This window comes from Rhinoraja longicauda, chromosome 1 (genome assembly GCF_053455715.1).
Source record: "Rhinoraja longicauda isolate Sanriku21f chromosome 1, sRhiLon1.1, whole genome shotgun sequence".
NCBI lineage: Eukaryota > Metazoa > Chordata > Chondrichthyes > Rajiformes > Arhynchobatidae > Rhinoraja > Rhinoraja longicauda.
Window position 1 is genome coordinate 17,798,076 of NC_135953.1, and position 22,110 is coordinate 17,820,185.

At 45.0% G+C, this 22,110-nt stretch overlaps 1 protein-coding gene across 2 annotated transcripts in view; it reads right to left on the bottom strand.

Annotated features, from left to right (window-relative positions):
* Window positions 1-264: 264 nt before the first annotated feature.
* Window positions 265-22,110, bottom strand: part of LOC144598725 (putative E3 SUMO-protein ligase RNF212) — a 64,677-nt gene continuing 42,831 nt past the window's right edge. For both annotated transcript variants that reach the window (XM_078409076.1, XM_078409066.1), the window contains 3 exons: window positions 15,717-15,907; window positions 10,493-10,529; window positions 265-421 (listed from right to left, as the gene is read on the bottom strand). In XM_078409076.1, coding sequence (XP_078265202.1) covers window positions 293-421; window positions 10,493-10,529; window positions 15,717-15,907 — 357 coding nt within the window. In that variant the 3' untranslated portion in view covers window positions 265-292. The remainder of the gene's footprint in view (window positions 422-10,492; window positions 10,530-15,716; window positions 15,908-22,110) is intronic.

Sequence of the window (22,110 nt, forward strand, 5' to 3'; positions counted from 1 at the left end):
GTCCAACTTCTCCTCCGAACTAATCTCCTCTAATCCAGGCAGCATTCTGGTAAACCGAGATAACTCATTATCAGTTTACCAAAGGAAATTGGAGATTTGTGTTCGCCAGGCCAGCAACACCATACACCGCAAATTAATTAAAATGAAAGAAGAGTGGAGTTCTATTTTTATTTGTGTAAATTTGCAACATGCAATATCATAAATATTACATCTCATCATAAGTTTGAGCAAAAGAGAAAAAAAAGGGTTTATTAAATTTGTTTCATATAATATCTTAAAGAACTGTACAGCATTACACTATCAACTGAGGATAATAAACCAGATTCGTTAAAGGAGTTACAGCAGAATTAGACATTGAGCAGGTCCACGGATAAATGTTGCATTCTTTGCAGGCACCTTCTTGATATAAATCTTCAAATTTCTGTAATGCACAAAATGTAATGATTTCACTGTTTAAGTAGGAATGTTTTATGTAACTTAATAGTATACTAAGAAATATAATTTTCTAAATCCTCTAAATATCAGTCTGTATCCACGGTGGTCAATGGAAAGGATGCGTCTGCCCTGCAATTTCTTGCTGTTCCCATGGCCTGTTTGATAATCTTCCACTCGATCTAACTGCTTGCTGTGCTCGATAATCCAGGATCGGGTTTGCCAACAGTGATCACCAGGTAAATCTGAATTCCTTGAATCGAGTGGGGGCGGACGTCATCCATCAGCACACACGGGGATTGGAAGGATTGGAAGGTGATCACTGTTGGCAAACCCGATCCTGGAGTTCCTGGAACTCCTGGAACCAGGGTTCTGGCAATGAAGTACTCAACCTACATTATACTCATCTTAAAGAGTCGAGTCTCCCATCAGGCAAAGGTACAGTATGAAAATGCACACCTCCAGATACAGGGACAATTTATTCCCAGATTATTCCCTTTATCGTGTATCTGTAGATCAGCTCGATCATAATCATGTATAGTCTTTCCGCTGACGGGTCAGCTTGCAACAAAAAAGGTATTCACTGTACCTCGGTGCATGGGACTGTAAACTAAACTAAATGGAAGCAGAGACATTTAATATTTTTAAGGCAGAAGTAAACAAAAAGATGAAAACTTACCACAGTAACTCTCTGGTACCGTGGCATGATTTGGTGGGGCTGGATTGATTGATTTTTTAGACTATTGGGTGTTATTTCGTGTAATACCACAACGCTCTTTAAATTCACTTTTTAAATGTTACACAGTATGATAGATTCTTGATTAGTACAGGTGTCAGGGGTTATGGGGAGAAGGCAGGAGAATGGGGTTAGGAGGGAGAGATAGATCAGCCATGATTGAATGGCAGAGTAGACATGATGGCCTAACTCTACGCCTATTCCTTATGATAGGTTTTCCAGTGAGGTTAGGTCAATTGAATGGGAGCACGGGAACCAGGGTTCTGGCAATTTCAAGGGATTTACAGGAACCGGGGCCCGACAGGTGAAAGCTTGTGGACAAGTGAAAAAGATTGCGGAGTGAATGTCTTCTGATTTGTGAGCAAACATAAAGAGTGACTACAGAGAGATGAGGGACTGGGTATCCCTCAGGGTATGCATCACCTCCTGATTCCCCTAGGCCTTTCCATCATCTAGAATATACAAAAAACAAACATTGTGGAATAATTTCCTTTAGCCTGGTGAACTGCACCAATCTTGCAAGAAATTCAACATCATGCATAACCAACTTACTTAAATTTCTAGTGGCAGACAGAAAGCAAAGAGTGGGGATAAATGGGTCCCTTTCAGAATGGCAGGCAGTGACTAGTGGGGTACCGCAAGGCTCAGTGCTGGGACCGCAGCTATTTACAATATACATTAATGACTTGGATGAAGGGATTAAAAGTAAGATTAGCAAATTTGCAGATGATACAAAGCTGGGTGGCAGTGTGAACTGTGAGGAAGATGCTATGAGGTTGCAGGGTGACTTGGACAGGTTGTGTGAGTGGGCGGATGCATGGCAGATGCAGTTTAAAGTGGATAAATGTGAGGTTATCCACTTTGGTGGTAAGAAGGCAGAGTATTATCTGAATGGTGTCAAGTTAGGAAAAGGGAACGTATAATGAAATCTGGGTGTCCTAGTGCATCAGTCACTGAAAGGAAGCATGCAGGTACAGCAGGCAGTGAAGAAAACCAATGGAATGTTGGTCTTCATAACAAGAGGAATTGAGTATAGGAGCAAAGAGGTCCTTCTGCAGTTGTACAAGGCCCTAGTGAGACCGCACCTGGAGTACTGTGTGCAGTTTTGGTCTCCAAATTTGAGGAAGGATATTCTTGCTATTGAGGGTGTGCAGCATAGGTTTACTAGGTTAATTCCCGGAATGGTGGGACTGTCATATGTTGAAAGACTGGAGCGACTAGGCTTGTATGCACTGGAATTTAGGATGAGAGGGGATCTTATTGAAACATATACGATTATTAAGGGGTTGGACATGTTAGAGGCAGGAAACATGTTCCCAATGTTGGAGGAGTCCAGAACCAGGGCCACAGTTTAAGAATAAGGGGTAGGCCATTTAGAACGGAGATGAGGAAAATCTTTTTCAGTCGGAGAGTTGTATATCTGTGGAATTATCTGCCTCAGAAGACAGTGGGGGCCAATTCTCTGAATGCATTCAAGAGAGAGCTAGATAGAGCTCTTAAGGATAGCGGAGTCAGGGGGTATGGGGAGAAGGCAGGAACGGGGTACTGATTGAGAATGATCAGCCATGATCACATCGAATGGCAGTGCTGGCTCGATCCTTCTCTGTATTTACAGGTACTCTGCTTAGTTACCCCAAAAAGTGCTGATCCTACAGAACTTTCTTGGCTTGTAGAAAAAGTATAACCAAAAGCAACAAAAATTGTCAGGCAGTTTGAAAATTTACCACACGCAAGAAACTGCAGATTTAAAATCTTGAGCAAAACTCAAAGTGCTGGACCAGTCTGAAGAAAGGACAAGACACAGAACATTGGCCATTCCCTTTGCTGCCTGACCCACTGAGTTCCTCCAGAACTTTGTGCTTAATAATTTAGCAACTTGCCAAGTGACCCAGCCTACTGTTTAAATAATTCGATCTTGTTAACATCCAGTCTGCCACTGCAACTACAAAACATCATTGGCACTTGACCCATGAGGGTACTGAATGTATCTTGACCCTTTGCCAATAAGAATGGATGTGCAGATTAAACCTCAGCAAACAAGAGAACAATATATCATTATTGCTCAGCTAATGAGAATTCAGCAATATTTTAGAACAATAAGTTCAGGTAATTTTTGGCTAAGAACAGTCCAAGGTGTTTACGGTGGAAGAATTGGTGTTATAATACCATTATATGTTACTGATATGTATTAAGGCACAGTGCCGTGTATTAAAGCACTACCTTATCCCAGATGGAGACGATCTGATTGATACACGAGGCATAATGTTACTTGCTTTGATACTTTTCTAGATACCTACATTTAGCATGACCTATTTATTCTATGCTTCCAGAGATGTGAATGATGATTAATCATGAGATGCAAAACTCTGCTTCGGATCTTATGACAAATTGGTATTTCAGGCAATGAAGAAGTTATTCAAGTCAGTTGCTCGAGGGCATTTCCTTGAAGAATTCCTGCAGTATTGTCCTGGGATTTGGATCATTGACTGCCAATAACCACAGCTATTTTTACATGGTATATAATTTCAACTACTGCATATTTATCATTTGACATCCTTGTTGTCAAGGATGGCAGTTATAACTTCTCTGTTAGTATTTGTGTCCATTTCTACAGCAAGCTTGAGCTGCAGTCAGGAACCAAGTGTTTCTGGTGGAAGGCAAACAGAGTTTCGATGAGTAGATGTCAAATGACTGCTTTACGATGACTTATTTATGACTAATTGAGAGCAGGTTGATAGGATGGCTGTTAATATTTTAGTTTAGTTTGTGAACTAACCAGAATTTTTTTAAATGTGCTTATTTGCAAAAAAAAATGTTTGATAGAAATCTTAATACCTCAGATTCAAAACAGGGTATCAATATTGACAAGATAATAAATAATGTTCTTTAACATTGGCAAGAAAATAAGTTGCACAACTTGAAAAACAGCTCTGTTCTGTTGAAATCAATTTAACCTGGAGTAGAGCAATTGTGTGCATATTTTTAAGTGTCTTAGTGTCCAACAAGTAATTAATCTATTCCTTTTTCAGCAAGAATTTTGGTCTCTTGAAACTTTTATGCTGCCAAAAATCTCTCTGAAATGTCATCAACATTGGAGCAACATACAAAATTGGATGCATGTTTACTCAAAGAGCAATGAAGTTTGGCTAACCCTTTCCCCCCTGAAACTATACCAAACAAACCACATACTCAAAATTCATTCCTTATCCTCACTAAGATTTACCTTGCTCCAAACGTTATTCCCTTATCATGTATCTATACTCTGTAAATGTCTTGATTGTCATCATGTATTGTCTTTTCCACTGATTGGATTGCATGCAACAAAAGCTTTTCACTGTACACGTGACAATAAACTAAACTGAACCGAAGATTTGTGACCTCTTATCAATGACCTCAAAGACAATATTACAAGTGTGCCTTAATTGTTTTGCCCACAGTGGTTTGGGTCACAGTCACTCTCAGAATCTTGGTCAAAGGATTATTCCAGGTTGCTGCTGCAGATGATGAACATTGCCACAACTCGCAGTTTGTTGCTGCTCTGCTGCATTAGGAAGTCATTCCGGTTCCATATTAGATTCACACATACACAGCAAAGAAACAGGCCCTTCATCCAGGATGCCCCATCTAAGCTGGTCCCATTTGCTCGTGTTTGGCCCATATCCATCTAAACCTTTGCTATCCATATACCTGTCCAAGTATCTTTCAAATGCTGTTATAATACCTGCCTCAACGACCTCCTCTGACAATTTGTGAAATAAAAAATGCTCCTCAGGTTCCTATTAAATCTTACCCCTATCATCTTAAACCTAAGTCGCCTGGTTCGTGATTCTCCTACTTTGGATAAAAGACTGTGCATTCATCCCATCTATTCCCTTATGATTTTATTCACGCTATAAAATCACCTCTCAGCCTCTTTCGCTCCAAGGAATAACATCCTAGCCTGTCCAAACATTCCACCGAGCTCAGTCCCCCAAATCCTGGCAACATCCTTGAAAAACGTCACTACACTCTTTCCAGCTTAATGACATCCCTCCTAAAGCAGTAACCACATCTGAACACAGCACCCTTAATGCGGCTTCACCAACATCTTTTACAACTGTAACATAATGTCTCTAACCATTCCTCAGTTCACTTGCCAACCAATCTGATTCCTGCTGTAATTTATGATAACTATGTTCACTGTCTACGAGACCACCTATTCAAGAACAAAATACTTTGGTGCCGACACATTTCTGTGTGTAACTTTGAAGTAAGACGCTTTTAAATGTGTCATTGACCTCTCCTGAAGCCACAACATTATTGCAGTTAAAAATGTTCACACAACTCATATGGACAAATATTTCAATGTAAGAATAGTTTCTAGTTTTATAAGGAGCAAGAAGGAGGAATTTCCTCCCGAAGGAGTCTGAAGAAGGGGTCCCGACCTGAAACGTCACTTATCCATGTACTCCAGAAATGATGCCTGGCCCACTGAGTTACTCCAGCACTTTGTGTCAATTAAAAAAAAAACAGCATCTGCAGCTCTTTGTTTATACAAGGCCTAATGTAAGCTTAAAGAGCAGCACTTCATCTTACATCAGTCTGAGTGGCCCAAACATCACCGATCCGTGTTCTCCAGAGATGCACCCTGACCCGCTGAGTTACTCCAGCATTTTGAGTCTTTTTTTGCAAACCAGCACCGGCAGTTCCTTGTTATTACTTTTTGCATTTGGGCTCATTGCAGCCATCTAGGTTGTTATATAATTGAACATAGAACAGCACAGGAACAGGCTCTTCGGCCCACAATGACTGCACTGAACATGATGCCAAGACGAAATCTCATCTGCCTGTGCATGATCCATATCCATTCTCTACATATCCATATGGCTACCCAAAAACTCTCTTAAATTACATTATTACATCTGCCTCAACCACCACCCCCAGCAGTGCGTTCCAGGCACTCGCCCTCTGTGCAAACATATTTGTCCTGTACCTCTCCATCTGCCATTTCTGTAGTTCCATCCTGAAAAATCCTGTTGGTCATTTAAGAGAATTTGCTTTCTCTATATCAAAACTGACGAGTTCTCTTGTGAGTCATCGTCCTCTCTCTTTTTTTTTCTCTCTCTCTCCTCTCCCCTCTCTTCCCCCCCTCCCCCACCCCCCTCCCTCCTCTCCCCCCTCCCTCCTCTCCTTCCCCCTCCTCTCCACCCTCCCTCCCTCCCCCTCCTCTGCCCCCCCCCCACCCTCCTCTCCCCCCCCCCCCTCCCTCCTCTCCCCCCCCCTCCCTCCATTCTGGAAAACACATGCCTTGACACTTGCCACAACGCTCGCCCCACCCCTCCTCGCCGCTTGCCTGGCCTCGCTGCTCGCCTGGCGTCGCCAGACCAGGCCGGCTCTCGCGGTTCACCGGGCCTCTCCTCGCCGCTACGCTCGCTGGGCCTCAAAGATGGCCGGACCTCAACTCACCGCTCGCTGGGCCTCGCCGCTTGCCAGGCCTAGCCTTGCCACCCGCCGGGCCTCGCCTCGCCATGCGCCAGGCCTCTCCGCTCAGCGGGCCACACCTCGGCTCGCCGGGCCTCGCCTCGCCGCCCGTCAGGCCTCACCACTTGCTGGGCCTCACCTCGCCGCTCGCCGGGCCTCACCACTTGCCGGGCCTCAAGTCGCCGCTCGCCGGGACTCACCTTGCCACTCGCCGGGCCGCTGCCCGAGCCTCGCCTCGCCGCTCCCCGGGCCTCGCCTAGCCGCTCCACGGTCCTCGCCTCGCTGCCCCCCGGGCCTCGCCTCGCCGCTCCCCGGGCCTCGCCTCGCCGCTCCCCGGGCCTCGCCTCACCGCTCCCCAGGCCTCGCCTCACCTAGCGGCCCACCGGTCCTCGCCTCGCCGCCCGCCGGGCCGTGGTGATTTGCTGTTGAAGACCACTGGAGCAAGTATGTCTTCAATGAAATTAGGTATGTGTAGTTTAAAATGAAACTTTTCATAACTTAGTCATAATTTTATGATCATTGTTCTTTTATTCAATATCAAGAGAATTGGGATGTGTACGGAAAAACCAAAATACAAAAACCAAAACAAAACAATTTTTTCTTTGTTGTAAAAAATATTTCTGTTCAATAACCTTTCTATAAATACCAGAATATGCTCATGATAGGCCTGACATTGTACATGTAGTCCAAGAACTAGACTGTTGGAAATAATAGTCGTTTTTCACACATGAACGTAGCACAACGCGTATGCACATTTGGCATGCGTACTTTCTTTTGCTGAAAAGTTGCATTACGTGCCATATTATGAATTTGATGTAAAATTCTGAATTTTGGACATCAAAATTATGAATTTGTAAAACCAAATGTTGGGAGGTCTGTTCATGAACCATACTGTGACCACACCTCTCCATGTTGGAAGAATGGAAGATGCAGAAAGAGATTCCCAAAGCCGTTTATCGAAAGCACAAGGTGTGGAGATGAGTCACATCCTCTGTACAGGAGACGATCTCTGGAAATGGGAGGATTTCAGGGACATCAAGAAGGACACCGGGATCAACCTATTACTTCTGAATGGGTGGTGCCCTGTAATGCTCAACTCTTGAAGTTGTTCAAATGTCACATCAACGTTGAGATATGCTCCTCTGGAAAGCCGGTCAAATATGTGTTCAAGTACACCTTGAAGGGGAGTGAGCAAGCAGTTTTTGTAGTTAACAGGGATGACAAAATTGTACAGTACTTTACTGGCAGATACATTGGTCCGTCGGAAGCAGTGGGATTAAAATTCTTGGATTTCCAACTCATGAGAGATGCCCCACTGTCACTTGACTCCAGGTACATCTACCACAAGAACAACAACTCGTCATCAGAGTTGATGCTGGTCGGCTGGTGAGAAATGAGGATATCACGAGAACAACTTTAACTGAATTCATGGAATTATGTTCTCCAGATCAATTTGCAAGAACACTGTACGACGCTGATGTACCCCGATTTTACACATGGAGCAATAAGAAATGGCAAAGAAGGAAGTTTGGGAAGATAGTGGAAGATCTTCCAGGTATTTTTGAAGCCAACGTTCTGGGACGAGTGTATACCGTTTCTCCAAGACTGCTTGACTACTTGAGACTCCAAGACTAGTTGAGACTGCTTCTCCATCATGTAAAAGGGCCAGTATCCTTCTATTCATCGAGGACACATGACGGACACATTCTTCCTTCCTTCAAAGACGTCTGCATAGAAAGAGGTTTGTTGCAAACTGACGACCATTGGCAACAGACGATGGAAGATGCTGAGCGGACAAGTCGCCCCAAAGCAATGAGAGATTTGTTTGTTTTGCTGACGATTGCTGAGATCAACTCTTCTCGACAAATATTGGATCGCTTCAAGAATTCAATGTCTGAAGATTACCTTCAAAGAGAACGGAGAACAATCGATGATCCAAATATCATGATTGATGAGAGGCATCATGATCAGGCTCGGTTGTATATTCAAGACAAGCTTGTGAATTACAACAAGACACTGGGATACTTTCATGTGCCACTACCAAGACATGGAAGGATGAACCTTGATGGTGACAATCCAGAATTGCTGAGTGAATTGCAGTACAATAGACCTGAACAACAGTGATTTGTTGAAGAGACGGAGCCTCTGCTGAATTCTGAGCAAAGAGCAGTGTATGACCATGTGTGCAGCTGCTTGGAAAGGAATGTTCCTTCAATGTTTTTCATTGATACACCAACAGGAATGGGCAAAACAATTCTCACCAATTTGATCCTCTCCAAAGTTCGAGGTCAAGTTGATGTTGCTTTTGCTGTAGCATCCTCTGGTATAGCAGCTACATTGATGCCTGGTGGAAGAACTGCACATTCTCGATTCAAGATACCCATCGAAGTGACCGATAACACAATGTGCAACAATGAGAATAACTCCAACATGGTTCATTTGATCAGGAGTGTGAGACTGATTGTTTGGGATGAGTGCCCGATGATTAGGAGGGAGAGCTTTGAAGCGGTGGACAGAACTTTTCGAGATCTATGCAAAAAGAACAATGAGCCTTTTGGCAGCATTCTTACCTTTTGATGTGGCGATTTTCGACAACTCCTTCCTGTTGTGAAAAGGGGAAATGATGCTGATGTTGAAAATTCCTGCATCAAGAAATCCTATTAACGTTCCAATTGTTATATTTTGTTATTCACATTTTAAACTTTAATAAATCCCTTTTCCACTTGCTGTGCCCATCAGCTGCCCATGCGCAGTAATACCTCCATGGACCACGTCACCATGGAAACTCGACGGGCGGGAATGGCGGCGCCACCGGAGAGACCCCAAGAATGGAGGGGGGAGATAAGGGGGGATAGAGTGGGTGACTGGGGGGTGGAAGGGGAAGGGGGGGGAGTGGGTGGGGTAGAAGAGGAGTTGAGGGGATGGAGTGAGGGAGGGGAGGGTGCTAGACCAATGCAGAAAAAAAAACAATTTCAAAGAAAAATCGTGATTTTCAATGATCTTTATTTTTATTTTTTAAAGCCATTTATTTTAAAGAAAAAAGTGCGATTTTTTTTCCCTCCCTACATCACAATGGCAACTCAATGAGTTGTGGGCCCAATGGGTCCACTTGGTCTAGTAATAAATAAAACAATAGCCCACTATCAATTATCAAGAATAATTCCTGAATAACAACTAGGAGACACTGCTACAAGAGAGAAAAATGAATTTATGTTGGCAATCAATGATTCAGAAGAAAATAAACAAAAGCTACACAACCAAATCCAATGGAAAATTCACCCAATATTTTCCAGGGCAAGCATTGAGAGATAGCCCGCTGCAGAGCTGCAGTGAAAAAATCACTTCCCATCATACGGAAATATAAATACAATGCATCAATAATACAAGAAATCCCTCAAGGCAAATCAACAGGGTTTATATTCTGGGAGATTGCAATCAAATGAGGAAAGGCTATCTTTATTAAACATTGAAACAAAGAAAATAGGTGCAGGAGTAGGCCATTCGGCCCTTCGAGCCTGCACCGCCATTCAATATGATCCTGGCTGAATCAGTACCCAGTTCCTGCTTTTTCCCCCATATCCCTTGATTCCGTTGAGCTAAATCTCACTCTAACTCTCTCTTGAAATCGTTGGACGATTAAGATTTACTTTATGGTAAATGACTGCACATCTGATTGTCATTTGAAACAAGAAATATGTGGTATGAACAGGATGCTGATTCACAATTAATGCAACGTGAATGGTGATTGCTCTTTAATGTCACGAAGGAATAAATAACAGTTACTTTAGTCAAACTACATGTTTACTCAACACCAAAAACAGAATTTTTAAAATTAATTTGTTGCACAAATCCATTTTGCCTTACCTGCATTTCAATTTTGCTATCCAAGTAACTTATGGTCCTGAAAAAATGAAAAGTTTTGCATGAGAGAAACCTGCCTCAACAAAGTACAATGTTAGAATGTGTAAATTGGAAATTAACATCTGCCACATGTTTTATTCATAATACTTCAAAGTGTTGTTAATTCTGGATCACACTTTTCTTATTGCTGCATAATTTTGGGTGTTCAACTTGCTCTTACTGAGGAGCCAATGTAAACTGTTCCTTAGCCATGAAAAGACAGACGTTGGCTTCGAAACTATACTGTGTAAACTATAAGACCATAGACCATGAGTCTGCTCCGCCATTCGATCTTGGCTGATCTATTATTCCCTCTCAACCCCATTCTCCTGCCTTCTCACCGTAACCCTTGACACCCTTATTAATCAAGAATCCCTAAATTTCTACTCTCAAAAATTTGGGGATTATAGTAAATAATACAACTACTTTTATATTTTCATGGGTGCATGATCCTGCAGTAACAAACTTGATTCATTGTGAAACCTTTGATCCCATAGATGGATTCCCAAATGGTTACCAATGCTTCTCCTGACTCAGGGAAACGTTTCAATTCTTTCCGAATGTGAGAATGCATACAAGATAGATGATAACTTTTGTGTTAAAAAAAACCCCTGAGCAATAGAAATTTATTATGTTTATTAATTCATGCTCATAATAAATACATAGGCTCCTGATTTCAGTGCCTGTGCATGCATGTCTATATATGTGTGCACGTGAGTATGTTAGGTTATGGAGTTGAAGCCTGCAATCACATTGCTGGTGTCAGACAGATTGTGAAAAGAGTGACCTGTGTCACACAGTGCAAGGGAACCCAATTGTCCAGAGGGAGTGCAGCGGATCTGGTGCTTCAGTGATCAATGGATACAAATCTAAGAGGGAAAAGGAGTGTGACGGTGTAGGAGAAGCACTTGGTAGTAGAGCAGATGATAATCGGGGCATCGGGCAATGGTACTCCTGTGGCGGCTCCCAAGGGTCAGGCCATACCATACCACTACCGACCCCTCAGCACGGGAATGGACCAATCCAGGGGGGCGGTCCTGTACTAGGTATACAAGGACAAGGTTTTGGGCGCGAAGCTATTCCAGCAGACTCGCCCAGCCTGATAACTGAGAAATAAACCGAACGCCCCAAAATACCCGTCTTCTCGCCTTTATTTCGGGCCTCTCCCGACGCACCACATTGGTGACCCCGACAGTCCATGCATAGTAGGATGGACATACGATCGAAAGCCGACCGTCCGTCCAGCTCGCAGGCCGACCAGGCCGCAGCTGTCAACGCGGTAGCCATCAAGCTCCCGACTTTCTGGACCACCCGGGCTCGCGTTTGGTTTTTCCAAGCGGAGGCCCAGTTCCAGCTACGGGGCAACACAAGGGATGACACCCGTTTTTTCCACCTGGTGGGAGCCCTTGACCAGGACACGGCCGAAGAGGTAACGGAGTTCCTCCAGGACCCCCCGGCCCACAATAAGTATAAAGCCCTTAAGGAGCTGCTTCTCCAAACCTACGGGCTAACCCGAATGGAGCGGGCCGAAAGGCTCCTCCACATGCCAGGCCTCAGTGACCGGCGCCCATCTAGCCTCCTGAAGGAGATGGTCGCGTTGCTCGACGGGCACAGACCGTGCCTGATGTTCGAATATACATACCTGCACCTGCTGCCGGCCGACATTCGCCTGCAGCTCACAGACGCCTCCTTTGCTGACACCCAGGCCCTTGGCAGGCGCGCGGACGTGTTATGGGCAGCGCGCCGTGATGACGTCAGCGCGCTAAACGTCATTCGAGCAGTGCCCGATTTTCTCCAGTCGGGCCGGGGAGCTGTGGAAGGAGTGACAGCTACGCCCCGGAGGCTTGCGAGATCGCCCCCGGTGACCATTTCGGGTCCTGCACCTGCACATGCACCTGCAGTCCCACACCAGCAGGCTCCAGCCAGCACCAGTAGGAGGCACTGGTGTTATTACCACCAGCGCTGGGGTGCTGCAGCCCGACAATGCCGCCAGCCGTGCACGTTCCCGGGAAACGCCGGGGCCGGCTGGCAATAGTCCCCTTCGGCGGCCGGCCAGATTCACCGCATACACGGACCACAAGCCGCTCACGTTCGCCCTGGCAAAGGTCTCCGACCCGTGCTCCGCCCGACAGCAGCGCCAGTTGGCGTACATCTCTGAGTTCACCACCTCCATCCGCTTCATCGAGGGGAAGGAAAACCGGGTGGCCGACGCGTTGTCTCGCCCCGCCATCAATGCTGTTTTAGAAGTGGCGCCCGGCATTGATTATTCTGCCCTGGCGGAGGCCCAGCTAACGGACGGGGAGATGCCCGCCTACCGGACTGCCATCTCTGGCCTCCGCCTCGAGGATGTCCCCCTTGGCCCCGGAGGAGCGACGATACTGTGCGATGTGTCGGCAGGTCAGCCGCGCCCCATCGTCCCGGCCGCGTGGCGCCGGAGGGTGTTCGACGTGGTCCACGGGCTGGCTCACCCATCCATCCGGGCGACGACCGCACTGGTAGCTGCGCGGTTCATGTGGCACGGTCTGCGCAAGCAGGTTGGCCACTGGGCCCACACCTGCATTCCGTGCCAGACGGCGAAGATTCAACGCCACGACCGGGTGCCACTCCAGGAGATCGGTCTACCCTGCCGGCGTTTCGACCACCTGCACGTGGACATTGTGGGCCCTGTCCCGCCGTCCCGGGGCATCACACACCTCCTCACGGTAGTGGACCGCTTCACACGGTGGCCGGAGGCCATACCGCTGGCAGACACATCCACAGCTACATGCGCTCGTGCGTTGGCCGCGCACTGGATCGCTCGCTTTGGGGTGTCATCTCATCGGACCGGGGGCCACAGATCACCTCTGAGCTGTGGTCGGCCATGGCCCACCTGTTGGGCGTGCGGCTGCACCACACCACGTCCTATCACCCGCAGGCAAACGGCCTGGTGGAGAGGTTCCACCCGCAGCTGAAGACAGCGCTGAAGGCGCGACTCTCCGGCCCCGTCTGGATGGACGAGCTACCATGGGTCTTGCTGGGCATCCGGACTGCGCCCAAGGAGGACCTGGCTTCATCATCAGCGGAGCTCGTATACGGGTCCCCGCTCACGGTGCCCGGGGAGTTCGTGCCCTCGTTGCCGGGGCGAGAGGAGCCGCCCTCATCCACCCTACAGCGCCTCCGAGAGCGAGTTGGCAAGCTCGCACCGGTGCTGACATCCCGCCATGGGACATTCCGCCCTTACTTGCCATCGGCCCTCCGGGACTGCGCCTTTGTGTTCCTGCGCCGTGACGCCCATCGGACACCACTCCAGAGGCCGTATGAGGGCCCGTACCGGGTGCTGGAGCACGGACAGACAACCTTTGTCTTGGACATGGGGGGCCGGCCGGAGGCCGTGTCAATGGACCGCCTGAAGCCGGCCCACTTAGACATCGACCAACCGATGCGGGTTGCCCAGCCTCGGCCACGAGGTCGCCCACCTTTGCGGGTCCCACCACCTGTCCCTCCAACTGTCCCTCCAACTGTGCCTCTGCCGGCCCCTCTGTCGACCGATTTCCGTACGCGGTCCGGTCGGGTTGTGCGACCACCAGTGCGGTTCGTGCCTCCGGTTCTGGGGGGGGGGTCCTGTGGCGGCTCCCAAAGGTCAGGCCATACCATACCACTACCGACCCCTCGGCACGGAAATGGACCAGTCCAGGGGGGCGGTCCTGTACTAGGTATATAAGGACAAGGTTTTGGGCGCGAAGCTATTCCAGCAGACCCGCCCAGCCTGATAACTGAGAAATAAACCGAACGCTCCAAAATACCCGGCTCCTCGCCTTAATTTCGGGCCTCTCGCGACGCGCCACACTCCGAGGAATAGATGTTGTTAATGTATCCAATCATGGACAAAAACATCTTGAGATTGTGGTTGGAAAGAGATGGACCTGGAGAGGAATGCTCTTAGTCCACCATTCCAAAAACTGTGTATTGAAATCATGGTTTAATCACTGTTTACACCTTTTCAAACACCAGATTTCCCAAAGCCTAAGAAACCAATCTGCATATGATTAAAATAAAATGACATTTAAAAGATCCCCCTTTCAATAAGATCATGGGCGATTCTCTACTTCAACTCCATATTTCCATGTGATCTACATATTCTTCAATTCCCTATATATCGACATTGATTTCAGCCTTGAATATACTCAATGGATACCTATTGAAAGTCAGAATAGACTTTAAATTTCTATTTTACATGTCTAGTAAAAAGAATCACCACAGGCCACATAAGATCATGAATCGTTAACCCCACTCTGCTAGTTCTGAAACTGCATCTTTCTCAGGATTGTGTCTCACCTTGTCTCCTGCTTTCTTCCCGCACATGTTGTCTATGAGGATCCCCTCTTGTTCACTTGATCCTAACATTCTCAAATGCAACTTCACTTTGAGACTTATTGTAATCAGTTATCCTCAAATATTTTCTACTTCTTTTCATCATCAACCTCACCTTTGAATTACAAATAGCCACTTTATCTACAATCTCCCTTTTCCTTCCAAAGTTCTTGAATGTGTTGCATTGTTCTAACTTCATGCCCATCCTTCCAGAATTATATGCTTAAATCTCTCCAATTTACCTACCAGTATTTCAGAGTATTGAAACTCTTCTTAACAAAGTCCACCACACCCAATTCTGCAGCCTCTATACTCTCCCTGTCTAATTCCCTTCTCCTTTAAAGTAGATCTTTGATAATCTATTCTGATGTCTTTCTATGCTGCATCAAATTTTGTTTTATTATATCCTTGTATCTATTTCAGTTCATTAGCTCCCTTTATAAATTCAGTTTGTTGTTATATTCCCAAATGTGTTTTTCAGACCAATGCAAATATGGTTGATACCCAAAACCTTTTTAAGAGGAAGATGGTTCATAAAAAGTCCTATTTGGAATAACTGCAAAGTAAGTAAAATCTCTGCCAACTGCAGTTAAGTTAAAAATGCACTGCCATTGTCATAACAGTGGAAAACTAACATTAATCTCAATACTGACCAATAGCAAAAAATATATCAAAGAACATGGAAATAAATCTATTCTTTAAATTTTAGCGTATGGCATGATGGCTGGGTTACAAATAATTTGGCATTTTGAGGTATCTAAGCTAATATTCTTAAATGTATTTATGACTTTGCACCTTTCAAATAACTCAAGAGGAATTGAAAAAAAAAGATACTTGCTCATTAGCAGATTTGAAATGCTTATGGGAGTCCTCGAGAAGGATGTCTGTGATGAAGATGGTGTCGAAGGATGAGATAGCATGGTTCTGTAGTTCAAAGAGTCCCAAGATCCTCCTCTGTGACTTAAAGTACCAGATGACAGAGAGCCTGAAAGTCCGATCTGCTGCACTGGTGTTGAGTGAGCTGAAGTCCTTTTTCAGAAAAAAAAGCAAAACACTAAAATGAAGGCTGTTAACTGTAAAATGTCAACATTTTATAGAAAGTGCATCCGCAATGGGCCTATCTAGCTTTCACATGTTTTTAATAATAGCAATAAATTTGTAAAATAAATAGGTTTGTTTTATTTACAAGTAAAGGTTATTTGTTCAAATTGGTCTTTGGCAATTGTAGAAAATGGTACCCGCCTGCATGTTCCCTTCCATTGAAATCAGATCATGTCATGTAAAATGGCCTGCCAGTATTATCTTGTAAATATTTCCATTTAAATCTCTGAATTTTGCATCTGTAAGATCCCCTCCCATGTCATTGAGCTTTCTAATTTAGATGGAGACACAGGTGACAGGTGCAGATGATGGAATCTTGAGCAAAAAACAAAGTGCTGGAGGAACTTAGCAGATCAGGCAGCATCTGTGGAAGGAAATAAACAGATGACCTTTCGGGTCAGAACCCTTCTTCAAACTGCATTAGGGTTATGATTTTCTGTCTCAACCCAAAACGTCACCTTTTCCTTTTCTCCAGAAATACAGTCTGACCGCTGAGTTACTCCAGCTTTGCGTCTATCTTCATTTTAAACCAGCATCTGCAGTTCCTTCCGACACATGTCGACAGTCCATTTCCCTCCCCAATGCTGACACAAGTAACTGCAGATGCTGGTTTACTAAAAAACTGTCCAGTAACTCTGGAGGGTTACGCAGCATCTCTGGAGAACATGGATACGTGACGTTTTGAGTTGTGACCCTTCTTCAGACCGATTGTGGCAGTATGCTGGAAGAGACGAGGGGCAGGCCGAAGCCTGGCGAGTAATAGTGGATAGAGGTGGAGGGGGTTTGATAGGCAGATGGTTCGACAAAGGGAAAAGGCAAAGTTATAGAGGGATACTGTGTGGAAATAGGCCCTTCAGACCAACTTGCCCACACTGGCCAACATGTCCCAGCTACACTAGTCCCACCTGCCGGTCCATATCCCTCCAAACCTGTCCTATCCATGTATCTGTCTAACTATTTCTTAAATGTTGGGATAGTCCCAGCCTCAACTACCTCCTCTGGCAGCTTGTTCCATGCAACCACCACCCTTTGTGTGACAAAGATTACCCCTCAGATTCCTATTAAATCTTTTCCCCTTCACCTTGAACCTATGTCCTCTGGTCCTCGATTCCACTACTCTGGGCAAGAGATTCTGTGCATCTAAGATGAAAAGACAAAAGGTGTGAGATAAGAATGGAAGAGGTGAGATTTGAAAAGCCAGAGGAAGGCATCTCGGTGGAAGGGGAGGGAAATGTTGCGAGTCCGGGTGAAGCACAGGGAAAGGGGATAGGTAAAATTGAGGGAGAATGAGGGGTGTTGGTTGTAAGTTAGTTACCTAAAATTGGAGAATTTAATGTTCATACCTTTAGCTTGTGAACAGAATATGAGGTGCTGTTCCTCCAGTTTGCATGTTTAGATATTTTAGTTTATTTCGTTTAGAGATACTGCGCAGAAACAGGCCCTTCAGCCCACCAAGTCCGCACTGACCAGCGATCCTCGCGCATAAACACTATCCTACACACACAAGGGACAATTTATGCCAAACCAATTAACCTACATACCTGTACGTCTTTGGAGTGTGGGAGGAAACCGAAGATCTTGGTGAAAACCCACGCGGTCACGGGGAGAACGTACAAACTCTGTACAGACAGCGCCCGTAGTCCGGAACGAACCTGGGTCTCCGGTGCCGCAAGCGCTGTAAGGCAGCAACTCTACAGCTGCGCCCCCGTGCCGCCCCAATGTGGACTCACTCTGGCAATAGGGGAGGTCCAGGACACAAAGGTCAGTATGGGAGTGGGAAGGGGAGTTAACATGGTTAGCAATCAGGAGATCAAAAAGCTTTGGTGAATTAATCGAGAGTTTGGCAAAACAGGCTTTTTCCCCTCCACAATGCTGCCTGACCCACTGAGTTCCACCAACTGCTCTCCTTACTTTGCATGCCAAAATATATCCAACCCAAGCAAAACTGCCAGATCACCAACTTCCCATTCCCTCTGTTTAAATGCTTTCTGCTATTAAATGGGCATTGCAATTTCCATGCGGAAATTACACAAGCCTGGGAAGGAAATCAAGGTTGTGTGAACTTCAGCAATTGTTCTTTAGACACCCTCCCCCCCCATCCCCCCCACCCCACCCCCAGAAGCATTCGCCTGAATCGTTTTGTATCACAGGACTCATTTAAATGAACCCATCCAAAACAAATAATAGTGTAAATGGGGCAGAATCTGACAATTCATTAGAATGGCCAAGGAAATACCAATCAATGCTCCCCGAGAAGGAAGAATTCTCTCAGTCTGAAGGTGCATTCCTAATTCTCCAGGATAACTAAGAACCCTCAACAAAACCTCATCGGTGGCGCAGCGGTAGAGTTTCTGCCTTACAGCGCTTGCTGCATGGGTTTGATCCCGACTAGGGGTGCTTGTTGTCTGTATGGAGTTTGTACGTTCTCCCTGTGACTGCGTGAGTGTTCGCTGAGATCTTTAGTTTCCTCCCACACTCCAAAGACGTACAGGTTTGCCGGTTAATTGGCTTGGTATAAGTGTAAATTGTCACTAGTGTGTGTAGGATAGTGTTAATGTGCGGGGATCGCTGGGCGGTGAAGCCCCCCGATACAGCCGGTTTCCACGCTGTATCTCTAAACTAAACTAAAAATGACAAAATATTAATCTAGTGGTAGACTATAATAACAAACCAAGTCCTAGACGTAAAAGAAACTTGTAAGTGCAAAAGGGTAAGGTAGCAGAAGAATGGAAGACATAACTCCATTACTTAAAACACCGGAATCCCAAATAAATCTGATCCTTCAGCGGTGCTGAAATATTTTCCAACAAGCTACATTCACCTAATGTTCCAATTTCAATGCGGCTCATCACTCTCAAACCAATCTTGTGACATTAATGTTTTCCATCACTCCAGTTTATACTTGGCAGTATTTATACTGTAAATGCTATTTTAGTTATGTTAAAATAAAACCCGCAAGCAAGATATCACAGCTTAAATAAATCTCGACTAACACATACTTATTTAAGATTAGATAACTTTTGGTGAATCTGTCAAAGAAAATAATGCCTATTGAATTAATAGTGGTGCAAATTTCTTCAAAATCAAAACAACCATTTAAGACCAGACAACAATGGATCACATGCGTGCTCATAATTTTTATAAGCAGCTTATCAGTCTGACTCTAAATATGTTTTTTTTTTACACGTACCTAAAAGATCCTAGTTTGCCAGCTGCTCTGTGAGGCACGGTACCTAAAAGAGTGATATTTCATTTTTACACATGAAATGTCATTCAAGCAGTACCTATTCCAGTAGCCACATATAATGGGACCATACTTCGATAGATCCACAACAAGAATAAATATACTACAAAAGGGAGGAGGAAAATGGCAACTATTAGAATTTATTTCTATTGATTAGCTAAGTGCAAATGCAGTTTCTATATAGTTGTTAGCACAAGGAAAAAAATAGGGTACAGGAACAAAATACATGAAACTTTCTCAAAAGCGAGTGCAAAATGGAGTCTACACTCCAGGAAATTTGATCTAAGACAAACAAAGTGCTTAATGAACAAGGCATTCCTTACCAATTACAAAAGAACTATTAAACTCAGCAATACTTATGGGATATTAAATGCCCGAAAGAACACTTTGTAAAGAAAGATTGGGACCTCCGAGCACTAAAGCATAAATATTTTTCTTCTTCTGATGAACTGTGGCTTCATTGACGAGCTCTGTACTTAATGAACATCCATAACTCTTTTTGAGAAGGTAGTAATGAACAGCTTTCTTGATGGATTTCAGCTCACCAGCTGAAGGTACAACAGCAACACTGCCGAGTGATGAGGTTCACATTTTCAACCGAGTTAGGATGTTGTACGAGAAGGCAGAATGCCTACAAATAGTGGTGTTTTCATGCACTTACTGACTTTCTAGATAGAGGGCATGGGTGCAGAGGCTCTCAAGTGTTGCAGTCACTTTTGTAGTTAGTGCTGACGGCCACAGTGCATGGGTAATGGGGGGAAATAAATGAATAGCCTACAGCACTGGGTGGATAGTGAACCAGTATAGTTTCCATGTTCTATGACTTTGTGATGCCACTTTCCGGGAACTATGACACATAGATAACTACTTTGGTTTCTTTTTTTTTAAAAATATATATATTTTTTAATTATTTTTGAAAAGCATATGTACAGATAGAAATAAAAGACAAATTTGTTACAAAGTTCTTACATAGCTTCAATTTTTAAATTTTTAAAGAGAGAAAATAAAAAATAAAGAAGAAAGAAAAAAAAACTACTTTGGTTTCTGACGGGCCCTAATCTCTCTCTAGAGACCATGTTCAGGGAACTATGACACATAGATGACCACTTTGGTTACTGAGGGCCCCTATTCTCTCTCCCTTCTCTTTCACTTAATGCACTCATAAAATCTCTCTGGATTCTCTTTAATATTATCTGCCAGAGCTACAGTGCCCTCCATAACGCTTGGGACAAAGACCCATCAATTATTTATTTGCCTCTGTATAACATATAACATATAACAACTACAGCATGGAAACAGGCCTGTCCGGCCCTACCAGTCCACGCCGACCATTCTCCCTGACCTAGTCTCATCTACCTGCACTCAGACCATAACCCTCCAATCCCCTCCTATCCATATACCTATCCAATTTACTCTTAAATAATAAAATCGAGCCAGCCTCCACCACTTCCACCGGAAGTCCATTCCATACAGCCACAACCCTCTGAGTAAAGAAATTCCCCCTCATGTTACCCCTAAACCTTTGTCCCTCAATTCTGAAGCTATACTCCACAGTTTGAGATTTGTAATAGATAAATCACATGTGGTTAAAGTGCACATTGCCATATTTTGGTTTCACCATGTAGAAATTATAGCTGTGTTTATACATAGTCCTTCCCATTTCAGGGCACCATAATGTTTGGGACACATGGCTATACAGGTGTTTGTAATTGCCTCCTTAATGCAGATATAAGAGAGTTCTCAGCTCCTAGTCTTTCCTCCAGTCTTTCCATCACCTTTGGAAACATTTATTGCTGTTTATCAACATGAAGACCAAACTTGTGCCAATGAAAATCAAAGAAGCCATTATGAGACTGAGAAACAAGAATAAAACTGTTAGAGAAATCAGCCAAACCTTCAGCTTACAAATTCAACTGTTTGGAACATTAAGAAGAAAGAGAGCACTGGTGAGCTTACTAATCGCAAAGGGACTGGCAGCCCAAGGAAGACCTCCACAGCTGATGACAGAAGAATTCATTCTGTAATAAAGAAAAATCCCGAAACACCTGTCCGACAGATCAGAAACACTCTTCAGGAGTCAGATGTGGATTTGTCAATGAACACTGTCCGCGGAAGACTTCATGAACAGAAATACAGAGGCTACACCGCAAGATGCAAACCACTGATTAGCTGCAAAAATAGGATGGCCAGGTTACAGTTTGCCAAGGAGTACTTAAAAGGGCAACCACAGTTCTGGAAAAAGGTCTTGAGGGCAGATGAGACGAAGATTAACTTATGTAGGAAAATAATTCCCAGATGCTGGTACAAATCGAAGGTATCACAAAATGCTGGAGTAACTCAGCGGGTCAGGCAGCATCTCTGGAGAGAAGGAATGGGTGACGTTTCGGGTCGAGACCCTTCTTCAGACTGATGTCAGGGGGGGGCGGGACAAAGAAAGGATATAGGTTGGCGAACGGGAACCCACTACTGGCCACATCCAACGGGATCCCACTACTGGCCACATCTTTCCATCTCCTCCCCTTTCTGCTTTCTGCAGAGACCGTTCCCTCCGTAACTCCCTGGTCCACTCGTCCCTTCCTACCCAAACCACCCCATCCCCAGGCTCTTTCCCCTGCAACTGCAGGAGATGCAACACCTGTCCCTTTACCTTCCCCCTCGACTCCATCCAAGGACCCAAACAGTTTTTCCAGATGAGGCAGAGGTTCACCTGCACCTCCTCCAACCTCATCTATTCCAGATGATCCAGATGTCAACTTTTCTACATCAACGAGACCAAACGCAGGCTCGGCGATCGTTTCGCTCAACACCTTCGCTCAGTCCGCCTTAACCAACCTGATCGCCCGGTGGCTGAGCACTTCAACTCCCCCTCCCACTCCCAGTCTGACCT